Genomic DNA, 20,031 nt, shown 5'->3' on the forward strand with positions numbered 1-20,031 from the left:
TCTTGTGCACCCACTCACTGGCCACACAGAAACACCTGTAGTGCCTCGTTTATTAACTCACTGGCCACAATATTACAAAAACCATACTTTGCACTACTGCTTACTGGTTGCTTAATTAGAAACATTTCTTTCCTCTCATTGGCCACATTATTGGAAACACCTACAGTATATTGAGTAGCCACTCACTGGCCACTTTTTGAGAAACACCTATAGTGCCTTGTGCATTCACTCTCTGGCCACAATATTAGAAACACCCACTTTGCACTTCTACTTACTGGTTGCATTATTAGAAATGCCTGCTTTGTACTGCAACTCACTGGCCACTTTATTAGAAACACCTACAGTGTCTTGTACTTTAAGACACATTAAAGGAGACACATTAAAGTAATTTCATTTGGTAGTTTAGCTCTGCGTCTTTCGGAGATGAAGATATGAAGAAAATATGTGTCTGTTTGAGTCTCACCGGGAGTTGGGCTAGTCTACAAACTAGCTGCTTTCTTAGAAACCCTTGAAGTTCCTCCTTGCTGGTATGCAGTTAGAGGCTGACCTTGATTACCAGTGTCACTGTCATGCCGAGCTGCTTTCTCAGAAACCCTTGAAGTTCCTCCTTGCTGGTATGCAGTTAGAGGTGGATGCTCAGCATGACAGTGACACTGGTATTTTAGTCTGTTTGGTTTAGCCACAGTAGTGTTGCTAGGGTTTTCATGCATCAGCAACATTGTTGAGAGTAGTCCCCCATCCACAATTATCCAATATCCAATCAAGGTCAGCCTCTAACTGCATGCCAGCAAGGAGGAAATTCAAGGGTTTCTAAGAAAGCAGCTAGTATGTAGACTGGCCCAACTACCAGTGAGACTCAAACAGACACATATTTTCTTCATATCTCCGAAAGACGCAGACATTTCAATGAGAGCTAAACTACCAAATGAAATTACTTTAATGTGTCTCCTTTATTGTAATACAAGTCCAGAGTGGCCTTCTGGCAGATGATATTGTCCATGAGAGAGGCAATCAGCCCATATCCTATTAGAGGGCAGCACATTAGTGAACTGATGCTTCAGAGCTCTCAGTAAAACACTAAGTGACAGCTGCTATCTGTACTGCGGCCCGCAGCTAACAAACAAAACAACAAACAAATGCCGATTGGAGAATGTATGATTTAACATTAATGCTTGGACGGCCTACAGTATGATGTTGGAGAGCCAGCGGTGGGCAGTGTGATATGAAATATCGTGTCAAGGCAGATTTCCTACAGCTTGACATTTCAAATGAATTTTCTGCTCCATGTCACCAGAGACGAACGCATAATCAAACTGGATGCGTTTAGAGGCTCGGTGGGCCGGGGCTGCTGGGTAATTGCGCTGCGGCTGGCTGGAGCAGTCATTCTCCACACACTACTCACTAACACACAGCGAAGGGTTAAGTGAGGGAGATTAGCACGCCATAATGCCATAATTACACACACACATACACACATGCAGTCTCCAGTGGGCGTATGCCCCAGTGCTAATGGTTAAATCACTGGGACACCTGTGATCAGGTTAAAAGCAGAAGAAAGAGACTGATCCTACTCTAATATGACAGCTAGCACTTATCCACAATCAGTCAATAACGTCACCATATTGTACATTTTTCTTGTATTAGTAGTGTGTAGTGTGAAGAGGTTTTAGGCACCTAAGCACAAGGGTGTTTTACTTGTAAGAATGGGAGCTAGGGTGGCCTTTGTGTGTGTGACCAAAGACAGTGAGTAAACTGCAGTAGAGCGAGCTGTAAAAGAGAAAAGCGTGTATGGTGTGGTAGTGGCCAATATAAAGTGTGTAATAACAGTAAATGCTACAGTATTAGTGTGCGTTTCTGCTAGAATGAGCAGACGCCTGTCCACAGAGCAAACGGAGTGTTGTATAGCTGCAGAAATGCCACTTTCTACACTAGAAAGATTAGCAAGGAGGAACTTTTAGACCCTGTTTACATCTGGTCACTTAATGCATCTTGAGTATCAGGATAATATCTAAGGCCAAGCTACATAAACAAACTACTAAACGCACCCAAGACCCAAGAGACAAATCTGATCACATTTGGGGTCTGAGCAACATTTGAGCCACATGTTATAGCAGTGTAGTGAATAGGTGGATATTTGTGAATGCGCTGCTGTCACAAAACCAATTCAAAATGGGCTGCTTACAGAGATAGCCTTCCATATATGGACATTTAACAACATGTACATACTATATCTCTCTACTATAACTCTTTTGTACCGAAAAATCAGGTAATTCAGCCTCACACCATGTAGTCCCTTTAAAGAGTGGACCACAGCAGAATAATGTATACGTGTAACACGTGTTGGAGAAACCGTACTGCTTCATTGTGTAATGCTGGTTATGAAGTAAAGCTTTACAGCTAAGTCATGTCAGCAGGCTCAGTAAGAGACTGAGCTATTTATGTATATGTTTCTGTGCATGTCTGTACCACCAGTCTTATAACACGCTAATACTAGAACTGCAGAAAGAACAAGAGATTGTCATTTTGTGTGTGTGTGTGTGTGTGTATGTGTGTGTGTGTTTATGCTTGTTCTAGCCACATGTGAGGGTACGTGTGGATGTATATTTTCTTACCTTTGCCAAGTGGGAGTTGATCCATTTTGTAAAAGTCCGCTTCTGCACTGCCTCTTGTTCATCTAAACAAAAGACCAGAAATATCTGATTAGATTCTTCACAGAAACCGGGCTATTGGTATATACGGCACTGTGCGAAATGCCATAGACCCCCTTCATTGTTTTAATTTTCAGTCAAAACAGCCATTAAGATCACAGGCCAGGGTTTGAATACCGAGCCATGCAGCTTTGCCTTTAGCGGTCCAAGAGAGTGCTCTCTCCCTTCACCACTTTTGAAGTGATGTTGGCCTGCACAGGTGTCTGTTATGTAGTGCAGTAGAACTGGGGACCCGAGTGCTTTCCTCCGACCAGGCTAGCTCCCTGGCAATGCCACATCGGCAGTAGTTTAGAAAAGAGGCAAAGGCCTCCTAGTGTCTGTAGCATTGCTAGCATAGTGCTAGGGGGAGCTACATATCGGTGGCATAATTGCCAGTACAAAATTAGGAAAAAATAGGGGGGGGGGGGTTGAATCAGGTCAAATTCTCCATTGTGAGTAGGAATTTAAGGAGATTAGATATAAGATAATCCACTTGCATAAAGAAGAGGAACGCAAATAATAAGCCTAGTAGTAACCAGTAAAACTGTCCACACGTTTATGCAAACACTGATGTAAAATATACATGAACCAATAAAGAACTTTTCAATCAAATTATTATCCAAAAATGCAAGTGATTTTCCAACAGCTCAAATCTAAACACATGCTGCCAAATATAAATGAATTGTGTACAAATAATATTACCTAATAAAACAGTGTTTTAATCTATAGGCTAATAGATAATAGATAGATAACACATAATATAATATATACCATATCGTTTAATATGTCATATATTATAAGACAGCTGACACCACAATACTATCCTTAATGGAAATATCTGTCTGTTAAATCACACAGCAGAAATTGGTCACTGTGTCATTGTGTGTGTGTGTGTGTGTGTGTGTGTGTGTGTGTGTGCGTAGATTCGAGAAAGGCAGCCTGCTCATGCATTATGCACATTTACCCTTACATTTTCTAAAGATCCAGAAATTTTGCGAATTAATCAGGTGATCAGAGAGGAGAGATCAAATATTGATGAGAGAGAGACAGACAGAGAATGAGACAGATGGGGAGATGGCGGGAAAGTGAGACAGACAGTGAGAGAGAGAGAGAGAGAGAGAGAGAGAGACTTGTATCTGATTCATTTTATAAAAAATAAATTTTGAACTGATCTTTATAAGAGCTTTCAGCATTTGTCCAGCCTCTTGAGTGACACACCCCTTCATTTTATTGTTTCTAGATAACCACACTGTTAGCTTGACCTGACCCGGTAAGAAAATTCAATAATGTAGATCGGCTGTACCGCTTCTCTATGGAGGGCTTGTTCAGGGACCTCCAGCAACACTACAGAGAAGAGCCCTGGACCAACCCTGAACACTATGTCTCTTTTAACCTGGTCAGGGACCTTTGGCATAATGCCTTAATACAGGTTTTGCCCAATGCTTTTTTCGTGGCTGCCTCTAGTGATGTCAGCTGCGTTGTTGAAATGTTAGAAGAGCTCCTTCTGCCTCTTGAAAATCCACTGCTGCAGCAGAGATGGGTATCAACGGGGGGAGAGGCTGAGCCCCAACAGAGCTACATCACAGCATCTCCCTAAAACGAGAGGGGAGTGCAGCGATTATTTCACCCAACAGCCTCTGCATCAGACAGCAAGACTGGACACCAGTCTCTGTGCATAGTCCATTTGCATTCTTCCAATTGCCATCAGTCCATCAATTGTGGTATTCCTAGCTCTTTGGAGACTCTCGATATATCTCATGATTGTGTAAGAGGATTGTAAAACAAAGCCTCTTCCTCAAAGAGTATGAATGGTGTGTCAGAGAGAGAGAAAGGGAGACCGAGAAAGATAAAAGAAAGTGAAAAAGAGGGACCGAAAGGAAGACAGACAGACAGACAGAGAGAAAGAAAGACAGCGAAAGTGAAAAGGCAGAGACAGAGAAACAGACACAAAAAAATAGACAGACAGAGAATGTGAGAAAGACAGAGACAGACAGACAAAGAAAGAGACAGAAAGACAGAGAAAGTGAGAAAGACAGAGACAGACAGACAAAGAAAGAGACAGAAAGACAGAGAAAGTGAGAAAGACAGAGACAGAAAAACAGACAGAAAAAGACAGAGAATGTGAGAAAAAAAAACAAATAAAGAGACAGAGAGAGAGACAGAAAGACAGAGAAAGCGAGACAGAAAGAGAGTTAGTGATTGAGAAAGAGACATAGAGACAGAAAGACAGACAGAGAGACAGAGAGCAAACTGAGAGAGGAGTGATGATGACGTACAGAGGCTCAACACCATTTTACTGTGTGTGTGTGTGTATGTGTGTGTGTGTGTGTGTGTGTGTGTGTGCGTGCGCGCAACGCCCTCTTCACTGTCTTAAAGGTAAGGTGACTTTGAGTGGGAAATGCAAATGAAAAGTCAAACACACACTCCTCAGCACCACACAGTACCTCCATACGTGACCCCATATACTCACTGTTACACACCCCAGATATGATTTCTTTTACACATTCTGGATTAATTATGAGCCTAAATAACCACATTAATCAATTCAGCTCTATCTCACTAACACACACACTTACACATACACACCACCCATGGCTTAATTTTCTCGGTCAGATACACCAGCACACGTGTGCACACACACACACATTCATTCATAGCCTTACCAGTTCCCCTAATGACACTGTGCAAGCCTGTATGTGTGTGTCCTACAGATGTCCCCAGAGTGCTATCACACACACACACGCACACACACAGGCACATGCAGACACACATGCGCACTCTGCCTTAGTACTGCACTAAAATACATGAATAATCAGAAAAATATCTCAGCGTTGCTGTGGTAACTAAACCGCTCATCTCTAAAATAAATCGTTTACATTAGATGTACATTTTATTTACAAGTGATTTTTACAAGAGAGAGAGACAGATAGAGACAGACAACAATACAGAAAGACAGACAGAGAAACTTATTATTATTAACTTATTACTTACAGTTAGGTAGAGAAGCAGACAGAGAGACAGAAAGAAAAACAAATGGAGAGACAAACGAGACAGAGAGAAAGCGACAGATAGAGAAAGAGAGAGACAGACGAAACGGAGAGACAGGTAGAGAGAGAAACAGTAACAGATAGAGACAGATAAACAGAGAGAGAGACACACAGACACAGGTAACAGAGAGAGAGAGGCAGACAGATAAACAAATAGAGAGACAGGCAGAGAGAGACAAAAAGATAGAGAGAGAGAGACACATAAACAGATAGAAGGACAGACAGAGAGAGAAACAGACAGAGGCATAACTGGGAGTGGGAGACATACATAGAGCGAGACAGACAAGTAAACAGTGGGAGAGTGGGATAGTTAGAAAGACAGACAGACAAACAGAAAGAGAGACAGAGAGAAATAGGCAGTTTGACAGACAGACAGAAAGACAGACAGAGAGACAGACATCTTCTCATCATGAAACTAAATGAAAATTGAGTCTCACACACACACACACTCACACACTCACACACTCTCACTCTTACCCCGTAGGTGTTGTGAAACCCCGGACACTAAGTTCAGAGATGCTCCAGACTTCTTCCTCTTGGTGGTCAAATCCTGCCATACGTGTGCCATCCTTACACACGCCTCCTTCACTTCTACTTCTCCTCACTTCTCCTGTGTCTAGTGTCCATGCAGTTGGGCAGCTGGTGGTCTGGCACGGGGGGTTACCTAATCTCTCCCTTAGTCTCCACTCCCCTCTTACACTGACCAAACAACCAAATCTACCAAAAATGTGCTCTAAATATAGCCCTCACTGTTCCTCTGTTCTTCCCGCTCTGTGTCGTTCCCTCCATCCCTCCAGCAGCTACAGCAGAAAACACGTCACACTCAACTCTCTCTCAGTGCCTGTGAGGGAATGTGTGCATGTGACTATAACACCTCCCTCTCTCCCTCACTCCCTTACTCTCACTCTCTCTCTTTTTATCTGTCCCCTACTCCCCTGTTCTCCCAATTCTCTTTCTCTCTCCCCCTCCCTCACACCTCTTCTCTCTCTCTCTCTCTCTCTCTCTCTCTCTCTTTCATCATCTATTCTCTCTTTCTCTAAAGCCACAGCAAGACTCTGGTCTCCCTCTGCCAGCAGCCAATCAGATTTGGCGGGAATAGCTGATGTCATCAATGATCTGAGCGCATTATGAGTGAAGAGGGAGGGAGGATGCCAAGAATGTGGGGTAGGTGTGTGGTTCATACACAGTGTGAGTGAGCCTAAGGCTGCCACACACTGTTGTTTTCCATCAGTGACTAAACCACTCTCATGCTTCTGACATATCGTAACTGTCAATCAAAACCTCATACACTATATGTCCAAAAGTATCCAGACACCCCTTCTATGTGAATTCAGTTACTTTAAGGCACTGCCTGTGAAATGTGATGCAACTGCATATCAGTCTGCACCCAGCGCCCAGTTCCAAGCAGGGTATAAAGCTTCCCAGCATTGGGTTGTGGATCGGTGGACCTGTATACTCTGGGGTGATGGAGCTCTATTCAGTAACGTTGGGCTGAGCTAGTGTAGCATTTGTAATCCCTGACAAATCCAACAAATCCTGGGCACACTAATGTCCTGGGCACACTATGTCCATGCAATCAAATCCTCACAGCAATGGACCAACATGTAAATGTGTAAAGCCTTCCCTGCAGCCAAAGGGCAAAAAACCCTGATGAAATGAAACCTGATAAGACACTTGATTTCTTTAGAGGAAACGCTGCACAAGCAGATGTCTATACCTCTGTACATACAGTATATCTCTGTCATAGTAGCTTCACAAGAGAAATTACTGTAGACGTTCATTCTTACTAGGTTTTGCATACCTTGTCTCCCTGACGTGTTCACACAGTGACAAAAAAGGGTAACTGGTGTTTTAAAAAAAAAAATGGAAAGTTGAGCTTTTGATATTTGACTGTGACATTACGACACTGTGCCAGTGGTGTGACGAAAACCTGTGGGTGAGCTGATTGACAGGGGCTGTTTAACCCCACAGAGACCCCACAGAGTAAACAGGTGTCTGGATACAGAGTAAATTTGCATTACAGGGACTTCTGGACAAACTGGTGGGGCAATTCTTTGGTAATAGAAGTTAAGTTTAATAACACTTTCGCCCCACCATCAGGCCATGGGTCTTTTTCCTTCTTCTCCTGCAAAGTGATAAACCAGATTATAATACAGCCTCATATAGTAAAACACATTTACAGAGAAGCAACTGTGTTTGGTTTCATGATGGGCTCAGGCCTGTTATTATGTGCATTTATAATTAAACACAGCTCACTGTTCACTGTTGGACACTGTGGATTAGTAGTACCGAAAATCATGCGCCCAAGGAGTCTTCTATCTGTGAGATAATGATAGCTTCATTAATCATGGGCGTGATTTCCTATTTTATTCTTTCCCTCCCAAAAGGGATTTTTAATGATGAAAGCCATTAATATCAAATGGCACCTGTCATATGTTATCTGTCTTCAGCTATCTCCTGTACCCTTGCACTCTCTCTCAGCCTAAGCCTTTTCCTTGCAGCAGGCTCAGTGACTGTAAATGAAAATTTGCCCGAGTGTGTGGGTGAGAAAGGGGAGGGAGAGAAAGAGACAGCAGACAGTAAAAAAAAAAAAGAAAGTATATGCATTGACAGCAAACCCTTTACACGCTCAGAACGTTTTAACGTCTACTAAAAATATCCTCCTCCTTTGTGAATTACAATGTTATTGCTTTATTAGTACTTTGCGGTGTCCAACGGGCCAACCAATGGTTCCACTACAATATTAATAGGCTGTTTTGATCCCCCTTCACTGCAGTTACAGTCTCCTGGGAAGGTTTTACACTAGATGTTGAGGACTTAACTGCATTTATTCATGAGTGCATTGGTGTGGTCAGGTACTGATGTTGGATGATCAAGTCTAGATCACAAACTCTAGTGTGTCCAACTCATCCCAGAAGTACTAGATGGGGGTCCAGGATTCTGGAGAACTACAGTCCAATGCTGGGAGAGTTTATAACCACCAATTTGGGCATGGGGACCTGCAACTGCTCCAAAGCTTTTCTGTAGAGGTTATACAAGCTTTGTGCGCACAGCTGTATGTTTGTGTCAGCAGTTGGTACACCTTGAAAAAGCAGAATTAACTCATTAGATGGTATGTCTGCTTCCGTTTGGTCAATTGCCTCCCTAAAAGGACCACTTGTTTAAACTTGCTATGGTGTTGTCTTTGCTGTAACTTGTATTACTAAAAGTGTAGGTTTACAGTGTAAGGGAAAGAATGCAGTGGATATCTTGAACTGATTAGCACTTAGATTTTTACTATACTCAATATTTATTGTGGTATTTTGTCCAGCAGACAAAATTTACCAGTGGATTTAAAACAACTACTAACCCAATACTCTCCCATACTAAGTACAGTGATTTTTTTATTATTTTATCTAATCTGTGCAATTAAAAATGACTAACTACACTCTCTGTAATGAAACATGCAGTTAGTCAGTGTTCTTAAGTACTGACAAGATCAACAATATACTCATAAAAGCATAAAAGCTGTTTGTCACTATAACAAAATTTATGATGATTCGATAAAATATCATGTTGTCCACCCCTAGTTTGAGTTATATTGTCAATATACAGCTTGCATTTCATATGTCCTGAGTAGTAGTCCTGAATACTGAACAATAAACCGGACATATGCTGACACATCTGCACTCAGTGACCCTGGCACTTATGGGGTTAATTTCCTGTTGGGCTGCTGTTCAGAGATGATGAAACTAGACAAGTGATTGTTGGCACTGGAACAGCCATGTCTCTGTCCGTGGTACTGAAACGTCAATAAAGCTCTCTGGGCAGCAAATCCCGTGCAGAGGGCAATTTCACACAACTCTACCGATGTAATAACCACAGATGCAGAGGCTGTAAACGAGAATGATGGAAACTGAACAGACCAAACAGACGCATGAATTATGAATTATGAAAACATTTCACCGTCTCAGGATAAGTACCAAATATGCCTCAGACCACTGTTAAGGGAACACTCCAGATTTCAACCTCGTATCTGTAGCATATCTTCCAGTAAGTTTGACATATTTTTCTCTTCGTGTAGAATTAGGACATAAAAGCGATTTTGTCAGAACACACTCATTTGAGCTGCCTCAGCATCTGCTTATTGGATTCTATAGTATGTGAATTATCAGTTAGCAGGTTTTCTGTCCTTATCCACGGTAACCGACTGTACGATGCAAATGCAAATATACAGAAGTCAGTGCTAGAGTGTTCCTTTAAGCATGGAAAGTTGTACAGCATAATGTGAAAAAGACCAAACCAAGGCCAATATGATGATCTAAGCTGCACCTGCAGTCATTCAACCTGTCTGTTAGTGTTTTCCCCTCTGTTTCAGAAAGATCCGAGTTTATCTGACGGCTGCAGCCTGTATGTACAGTGGAAAAGGGCCTAAAGGGCCTAACGGGCCTAAACAACTCGGTGAGAGACTGGACAACATCCACAGTGGGTTTACTTTCTTTGGCAGCCTGAGGATATTTGGGTTTGCTCAATGATCTAAACAGAGCTTTTACAAAAAAGTACTGGGGAGACAGAGCACCATCTACTGGAAGCAGCCTGGTACTAAACCAGATTTGCTGACAGATTGATTTAAAATCCTGTTAATTTGTCCAATTAACTCTGCTACTCTGACATGGGAATACTATATATATACTGTATATATTGTTAGGGACAGTGACTATTTTTGCTTCTGTGCTACTTTAGACTTATTGTCATTGTCTTACTGTATGTGACATCCAGTATGCTAGAGCAAAACCAGAAAGACAGTTCTACTTAACCCTTTCTCTGTTCAGTTTCTTATGGACCGCAGTGAAGACACTGTGCTGAAAGTGCAGATGCTACATATTTATGGAAGAAAGGCTCCTTTTAAATACTTGTTTAACTTGTTTCATTCGTCAGCATCAAAGCAAATGGAAAAGAAGGGGAAGTGCAAGCTCAAGTCTGTGGATACAAACTGTAAATTGAATATAATTAATTACATAATAATCATCTGTAGAGTGGAATGAAGGTGGTATCACTAGTGATCTTTTGAAATCAGCGTGCTTTCCAAATCTGCTGCAGGCCTGCAGACAGGTATCTCCCTGACTCCCTGTGTGCTCTTTAAAAGAGGTGGTGTTTTTAGCTGCTGCTGTGATTTCCCAAAGGAGCTGCTTTCCATCTGAACATCCGCACATCTACATCCCATAATGATCCACTCCATAAATCTGCACTAATGAACGCCCCCCAGGAACAAACAGGTGCTTGCTCCTCTCTCACACACACCTCTTTCTTCCTCTCTCTCTTTCTCTTATTTCTCTCACTCTCTCTCTTCCTTCCCCTTCCGTTCATCTGTCTCTTTCACACATCTTGCTCTTTCCCTCACTTATATTTTGACATCCCTACTGCTCCTTCACCCTTTTTTTCTCTTTCTTCTTATTTCTCTCTTGTTCTCCCTTCATTCTCTCTCCACCCTACATCTCCCCCACATACACTCACTCATACACATCTATGGCTCTGTTTCACTCATCATTAAAGCAAATGTCTCTGCAAATTGCTATTATGTGTATTCATGTCCTTCAAGTGCTAGAAGACCAGAAAAGCCCCCCGTACCCACCCACCCCTCTCCTGCAAGCTTCTGCTTCCACTTCCGCCCCGTCCCGTGGCTCTTTCAACCACGCCGGTCCCTAAAGCTGCCCAATTAGCACACTAATGGCAAGGCTGTGATAAGAGGGTCCACACAAATGATCTGATGAACAAGTGGAGATGATTATCACCATGACTTTCTATGCTCTCTCTAAACCTTTTGGGTCCCGTTCAAGTCAGATGTGCTTACAATGTGCACCCACTTCTCAGCCAGATCTCCTTCACTCACTCCACTCAAGGGACAGTTCTTTAGTCTGCCAGCAATGATCGTTTCAGCATCAACATGTCTTGAGGAACACATGTAAGAGCAGTAAACTTTTCAAAAATACACATTCTTAAATGATTTGGGACTCAAACACACTTCTAAAAATAACAGATGTCTTTAGATTTTACTGCATTAATGTTTGTGTGTGTTTATTCTAATACATAATTATACTAAATTATACTAATACACACTTTTTTATAGTGACGAACTTGCTTAAGTGCCTATGGCTGCTTTCATACCTAGTTTATTTGCTATAGTTTGCACATTTGTTTTCTCATTTGGCCCTCTATTACTCTCAAAAAGTGTGTGATTTTGACCTTACCTGCCCGTCTATCTATCTACCTCACAACCCCGTCCTCATGTACATGCTCTGCACATGGACTCATTTCTGCATGAGCGGAGTCCGCTACTCAGACTCGCAGAATCTGTTTACACCTGCCATCAACATGTGTTTTCTGGCCATACTTGAGATGCATTTTAATGGCAAGTGTAAACAGAATCGATCCATATACTATCCACAGCTTTCACAACAGTGGAGAAACCTGTGGCCTGGAATGTGCTGCTGAGCAGGTAATTATTGGGTTTGTCTTGTTTATGGTGGAATGTGGCATTGTTGGTGTAAGTCGAACACTGAGTGTTTGTGTGATATTTTGCGTTGTGAAGATCTGCTGTTTGAAGGACATAGTGAGAGGATCTTTGTTATAAACATGTGCTTCATGTAGCTGCATATGGAAGCTACAGGCATCTTTGTGAACTGTTGTTATGCTTGACATCAAAACTAAGTGTTAGCTTCTCCTGCTAGGCAGATCTATCCCACAGATATTCTCACACAGATGCTTGACCAAAAACAAATGTAGGAAAACCCAGGCTTTAGATCCCAACTCTATGTCCAACATGTTGAAGCTATAGCTTTTTCTGCAGAAACAGTTAAAGAGCATAAAGCATTAAGTTAAACTCTGCATAAAGAGTTAAATGTTAAAGCAGAAGGTAGATTGTAAGGGGAAGTACAGTCTTGACGTGCTGCCAGCGTAAAAATGCATTACATCACAATCAGGGTTCACTTTAAACTGTAGTTTGGTTGGTAGAAGTGCACCCAAGTTTGGATGAAGCAGTCATATTAGTCAGAATAAAGAGACAATGGTTCGATAGGTCACATTTATAGGTCATTGCACAGTATTGTACTGTACATATTGTGATTTTGTCATGGAAGAGGCTGGACCAGAGAGCTATTTGGCAGCTGGCACACTCTTACGCCATGCAGACATCCCACTTCTCCCTGAATTTCCAGCACATTTGTAGCAGCCCCCAATGGACACACATAATAAGCAATAAGTTTCTCTCTAAACATATATAAAAAGAGAGAGGAAGTCTTTGGTAAAAATCCAACCTATATCATATATATACACTACAATTTTTTTGTTTTTTTACGGAAAAGAAATGTCCTATGGAACAGCACAGCTGAAGATGCCACCAAAGATTCAAAGCGTGGGCTACTGGACGTCTGGGGCTAAATGAAGTCATGTTGTGGTCAGGGCAGAAGTAGGTCAGACAGGATAAGCCTTTCATCCTCTGCACAGTGCCCACACACTGCCATATTATACAGAGAATAGTGGATTTGGTGTGTGGTAGTGGTGGGGGGGGTGGTGTGATGAATAGAGAGACAGTTGCAGCTGAAGCTTTGATAGATGCAATCCAAAGCATAATTTCTGCATTTTTTTTAAACAACTTGTGCTTTAGGCAACATATAGGTACTCATTAAGATAGAAGCCTTTTAGATAGGAATAAATGCCAGAGGGCAAAACAGAGTGCCCCAATAGAGAATCCACCACTAGTCCAGCAGTTTCTATTTCTATCTTCTTCCATCAAACAGGCAGTCTCAGGAGATCCCACGGCTGGCATAAGCTCAACACATGGCCTCCTGACCCTCACCATGTCACACACAGCTTGCCTGAGGCAAAAGGTCTCATTGCTTTTGATCGGCCCAAGGTGCAGTGTGATGTGGGGTTGACAGTGAGGAGCATCAGCTGTCGACCTGCTTTTGTAAGATAAGGGCAAAAGAAATTCAAATTCTTAATACCATATATGTGCTGGTGGCTGAAGGCACAGATGAGCATTATCTGGCTGCCCATCTAATCAATTACTGTCACTCCGATCCCATTACAGGTTACATTATTGTCATCAAAGACAAGTACAAAACGTTAGTCACTGACCTAGTATTACAATTAATTATTTAAAAAAATGCTCCTTTACTTTAGGCTCTTTGAGTAAAGTTAGTAAAGTGAGGCTAACTTTGCAAAACACTAAAAGTAAATTTGTTGGCTTTAGATGGTGAGCTGGTGTTTGCTGTTAACAAATTCTACAATCAATTACAGGAATGTCCAGTTTTTAGGATTGGGGCTGATACAGGCATATTTTAAAGGATTGGGTATTGGCTATTTTAATCCCAGTATAGTTCGGAGTCTTTGTTTTAACCAGGGTGTTCACAATGACATCTGGCTTCCACAAGGCGTCATCAGCAAACATTATTGGCCAGCTGTAAACAGTAAGGACATTCTCAAAAAAAGGTAAATGAACGAGTTGAGAATCTACAGTGTGAGACATGTGGGATATGAAAACATAATATCAGAAACTATTGCTTAAAAACTCAAAAGGTTTTTTTAAACTCTCTTCTGTCCAAAGAAGGCTTTCTACTAGATTTTAAAACATTGCTGTGAGGTCAGGAGGTTGGATGATCACCACCCCACCTCATCCCCAATTCCCCCACTTATCCCTAAAGTATTGGATGGGGCACCATCATTCCGGAGAACACAGGTCCATTGCCATTCTATAAGTGATAAGTGAACATGTAATTTACAAAATATCTGCACAATCATTAGAAGTGGTGACTACACACACACACATATATATATAATATCTAATTTAGATACATGTAGATTACATGAATATTGTAGATCTGCATTCTGATTATGTAACAGAAAATGCACTGACTGCTTTTTCATCGGCACAGTTATAAAGCAATAATACAGCTGTTAAACACTGACACAGACCTTCTGGAAGAGTTGCTGCTTTTAATATTTCACGCTTGCTTTTTAAAGGTTCATCCACAAACTGACAGCAGCGAGAGTGTATCAATAACAGGCCACACCCTCTATGGGGGATGAGCTGATACATTTTGGCAAAGAATATTTTTTGTCCATATAGTGTACCTAGGTACAGTAGTGAAGGACATGTACTTGCCCGAGTGACCACATTTGGGGTAAAAGGAAAATGAAGGAAATTAGAATTTTGGTGAAACTATTCCTTAAAAAAATATAATAGATAGTATTGAACATTTGAAGAATATGCACAGCGGCTGTGCAGATGATCACAGAGAATAAAACTTCATCATCATCACAAAACCTCTCTAATCCTCAAGCAGTTGCTCTATCAGACATTTAGGCTGCATCACATGTTGCTGCAACTGCAAGACTGCAAGCCTGAGTTTGAACTTGATCCTGTGGCTGTAAGAATGTAGGAAAAAGAGCACAACTTCCAAAGTACAGTATTGCTTCAAAGGTTTGTAGACACTTGCTTGCCCACCTCATCACTCCAGAGAACACGGTTCTATCACTCTTCACAGTCCCATGCTGGATGGCTTTATACCCCTCTAACTAACACTTGGCATTAAGCAAGCTGACCTCAGGCCCTTGTGCTGCTGCTCCAGAGCTTCCCATTCTATTGGCTGTGTTTCTTTTTTTTGTGATCAACTGTTTATTTTCAGTTAAGATAAGACAATCAGTAAGATATGCATCATAAAACCCCTCAAGGTAAAGGGTGCATACCACCCATAACCCTCTACCCCATGGCACCCTCCTCTAATGACCAGTACATCATAAAATAATATATACAAAAGGCAAATTCGTTTATTAAGTATTGTCTGAATACTATTGGGTTTATTGTATATCTGTAACTTCAATATGGAAGACCTTCAGTTCCAGCAGATTTTTAAGCTCAGACAATGGTCAAGGTGACTGTCTGTACTGGCCAGTGGAGAACGGTCCAAGCCCTGCCATTTCTGGCATATCATTACACACGGCCACTGTGGCGATGCGCCAAACCAGAACGCCTTTTTTCTGTTCCTGTGGCTTCATGCCAGCGGCGGTGTGATTGAGTTTAAAGGGAAAGCTGAAGTACATGAGATGACCTTCCCCTTCACCTTCTCTCTCACACACATTCTCTCTCTCTCTCTCTCTCTCTCTCTCTCTCTCTCTCTCATCTCCCTCTCTCTTGCTCTTGCGCTCTCTCTTTCTCTCCCTGGATGTGTCTCTTTTTTTCAGTCACTCTCTCTCCTACTTTGTATGTTTCTGTCTCATTTTGTCTCTCCATTTTTATTCTTTCTGTTTTTATTTCTCCACCTCATTCTTTTTTATTTCTCTCTGTGTGTCTCTGTCTTCTCTCTCTCTCGTTCTCTCTCTCTCTCTCTCTCCCTCTCTCTCTCTCTCTCTCTCTCTCTCTCACTCTCTATCTCTTTTTCTATTATGCAAGGTTGAAAGGAGGCATGTTCTCTAATAGTATGGGAGGTTGTCCAGTTTTGTCTGAGAATGAAATCTCTACTACAGTGTCCAGATGACCAGGGTACATTAGGCCACATCCCTTAACACACTGACATCAGGTGCTAAATACAACCACAAACCACAGACATCATCATTATCAAACTGACGCCCTGCTAACAAACCTTAAAAAGATGTGTTTGCATGTTATCTTTGTCATGGTTGGTTTACCAAGCGTTTTCCCTCTATAATTACCAACTGTAGTTAATTGGCAATAAGGCTCACAAGTCTGAGGACATGTCCGGTTGAGCAAGCATGTATTTTGGGAACCTCTAATGAACTGTAATGAAATGTATATTATGTCATATATGGAGCTCATTAAAGGAATGAAAAAATCACATGCATACAGTTTTCCTTTCAGCCCAATTATTGACAATCAGTTTAACCATGTTTACTGTTGAAAGCCTACAGTTCTACAAAGTTCTACAAAGGCTAATGCAGGTCATGCTCTAAAAATAAACATGTAGGATTCCCTAATTAAGGCTCATCAAGTAGGATCATCAAGTTCATCAAGATTATCAATAGTTACCCACTATAAGAAAAAACAGAACTTGAAACTGAACTAGAGGACTCCCCCATATCCCCCATATTTCTATTGTATGTTTAGTTGTTTATTGGTTTCTCAATAAAATCCAATAAAATATTGAGCCTTAAAAATGTTTTGGGCACACAGCTGTGACTCAAAGGCACAGCATTAAAATCACACAAACCTTTCAGTAATACCACATGGACATCATGCTGGCTGCTAGGCTCCTCTGGCCATTTGGTATCTGGCCATGCTACGCTGCTGGCAATAAGGAAAGCGATCCCTAATGAGCACTGACACATACAGGCTGCCTTCACAAACACAGGCTTGTTAAAAGAAGCCTTCGATATAAACTTCCCTGTGGGTGGGGACACTCTGTTTGGACAGCCCACACAAAACACTACCACAATGTGGGGGACGGGAGAAGGAGCATCACTTCCTAGATAATGAGAGACAAAAAATGGCAGAATTCCTCAACATATGGAAAGAGTTTTAGCCTGCGAGGCCTTCAAAGCACACACCCCCTTTTGCTGCCATATGGTGTCACTAATTGCTGTTTTTTCGCTCTTTCCCGCCTTCTAACAACCTTTTTTCCCTAACAACCTGTCACTGTTTGGACATGAGCTGCTGGAAAAGGGGGACACTGGAAAAGCGAGACTCTGTCTGTGTTCATGCTCGCCGCTGCACTGTCCGACTAGGCTTGAACAGAAATGATGTTAAAAAAGGAAAAGCAGTGTTTCTTGTGATATATGCAAATGAAATCATTAAGTGTTTTATGTTCACATGCACAAATGATCCAGAGATGTTAAGTCTGTCTATGGCAGAGAATATAAGGCCCGTCAACCAAATTTCATAACTAATTACTCTAGGATTGCAAAGCACAGGGACGCAAAGGAATGGGCACAAAATAGGCTTTCACATAGCAGCATAAGAAATGTACATGAAGGAGGCTGTGTGTTTGTATGTACGTGTGTGTGTGTGTGTGTGTGTGTGTGTGTCTGTGTGGTGGGGGGGTGGGCTAGGCACATGAGACAGGTGTTCATTAGCAAGAGTCTTCTCTACGTCCGTGATTCCAGACAGTACAGAGCATCTGAACGTATCTGCAGCCCAGTGAACGGCCCCACTAATCAGCATTTCTTTTGTTTAAAGCAGCAAGGGGAGCTAAACATGGCCTATTCACGAATACAGAAAAGCCAACTGCCCCGATTAAAGGATAGGAACAAATTAGTCTAATTCAGACTCAAATCTTTTCATTCAAGAGATGGCAAATAAGAAACTGTGTTTTTTGCATGAACCAATGGTATGCTCGTTCTACATAAAAGAAAATTTGCCATGTGTTGAAGTAGTTCAAATTCAGGCTTCAACATAATGGTATTAAAAAAAGAGAGGAAGCCCCCAATCTGCCCTCAAGACATACACACAAAGTTGTGTTTTAGTAAAAATGTCAGGTTATGGGGTCAAGTATATATATACTGTATATGCTGTATGTAGTCACTGTCACAACAAACTCCAAAAATTTCCAAAAATGTAACTTTAAAGAAGAAATTGTATTTTGCACCTAAACTTGTGTTTCTTGATGCATGGCATCAGCCAACACTGATCCGATCTTTGTGTTTGTATAAATAATACAGCCTCACAATTGAGATAAAATGAGCTGCTTATAAATACTAAAGTAAAATCACATTATTTTTAGGATCAGTTTCTATAATGAGCCGTTCTGGACGGATTGATTTAGTTTAGTAGATAACATCCTTTGAATTACTGTTTTATAGTGTGTTTAATAACCTATAACCTAGTCTGTCTGACCATTCAGCTCCCAGCTCCTTTAAAACACTGAAGGTATATGCACTTGGTGTGTATGTGGTGGTACACTGATATGGACTGATATAAAAGTCAGTTGTTGTTTGTCGAAAACTGATGTAAAATAAGTGGTTTATATTGGGTGAATGTGCTATTTAGTTTCTACAGCGTGTGTGTATTAGCATTAGAATTAGTCTCTAATCGGTTTCGAATGCACTCTTCACTGCTGGTTAAAAAAAAACAAAGAAAGGCGAGCGGTTCTCCCGCCGGTGAAACCGAGTGTTTCAGTGATAGTTTTATAAAGTTTCAGCTTTAAGCTCATGTTTAATTGTATAATAACTTCACAAGGTGGACTCAAAACTCTTTTATTTACCTTCTGAGAACATCCTCACTGATGCCAGGAATAATGCCCATTAATTGTGAATAGACACCAGATTGGCTCTCGAAACACTGTGGTTAAAAAAAAGACTTGGAACAGGATTGTCACTAAAATTGTCAATTGGCAATACCCGATACATTAAAATATGCCTGAATTGGCCCTGATCCTGAGCCACTGGATTGGACTGGGACATCGCTAATATACACGGATCACCCATAATAAAAATCTCTGGCAGGTGAAGAAAATCCTATTGATCTGATTACAATGGTCACAATGACACCTGTCAAAAAGTGGGGTTATATATTTTATGCATTAAGTGAACAGTCAGTTCTTGAAGTTAATGTTTTGAAAGCAGGAAAAAGGGGCAAGCATTAGGATCTGGGCCACTTTGACTAGCTAAATTGTGATGGCTAGACCACTGGGTCAGAACATCTCTAAAACATCAGGCAGGTCTTGTGGGATGTTCCTGGTATTCAGGAAGTGGCCCAAGGAAGGTCAATCAGTGAAGCAGTGAGGGTCGCTGATTCTCATGTGGAGCAAAGGATAGCCTTGCTGCGTAAACATTGTTGACTAAGTACACCCCTTCATGATACTGGTATTCCCTAATAACAGTGCCCTTTTTTTGCAGGATATTGTTTCCTGCCACAATGCAAAAATGCTTTAGGAATGGTTGGAACATGACAAAAAGTTCATGGTGTTGACTTGACCTCCATGTTTCCCAGATCCAAATCTGACTGAGCATCTCTAGGATGTGCTGAACTAACAAGTGTGATCTATAAAAGCCCCACCTCACAACTTAACTGATAGGGATTTAGGACCCTATGACAAGGTATTACACTGGGCCCCAAAATTCGAACAATTCTGCTGAAATACTTAATTGATCATCCCCCCGACATGCACCTCATGGCGCCCCACTTATAGGACTCGAAAGATCTGCTGGATACTACAGGATATCTTCAGAGGTCTTGGAGTCCATGTCTCAACAGGACATAACTGTATAAATCACATGTAGATATTTATATATAATATGCATATTGTAGCTATGTCTATGGTATATGGTTTCAGCTTCAGATTGTTCTTATGTATGTTTTGGGGTGT

At 41.4% G+C, this 20,031-nt stretch overlaps 1 protein-coding gene across 6 annotated transcripts in view; it reads right to left on the reverse strand.

Annotated features, from left to right (window-relative positions):
* syne1a (spectrin repeat containing, nuclear envelope 1a) overlaps positions 1–20,031 on the reverse strand; it is a 165,590-nt gene that overhangs the window by 139,611 nt on the left and 5,948 nt on the right. For 4 of the 6 annotated variants that reach the window (XM_072685554.1, XM_072685593.1, XM_072685583.1 and 1 more), the window contains exons 1-2: positions 6,212–6,317; positions 2,613–2,674 (exon numbers count right to left, since the gene is read on the reverse strand). In XM_072685554.1, coding sequence (XP_072541655.1) covers positions 2,613–2,674; positions 6,212–6,302 — 153 coding nt within the window. In that variant the 5' untranslated portion in view covers positions 6,303–6,317. Of the gene's footprint in view, positions 1–2,612; positions 2,675–6,211; positions 6,324–20,031 lie in introns of those variants that run through there. The other 2 variants (XM_072685603.1, XM_072685563.1) reach the window with 2 other exon arrangements.

Source organism: Salminus brasiliensis, chromosome 1 (genome assembly GCF_030463535.1).
Source record: "Salminus brasiliensis chromosome 1, fSalBra1.hap2, whole genome shotgun sequence".
Classification (NCBI taxonomy): Eukaryota; Metazoa; Chordata; class Actinopteri; order Characiformes; family Bryconidae; genus Salminus; species Salminus brasiliensis.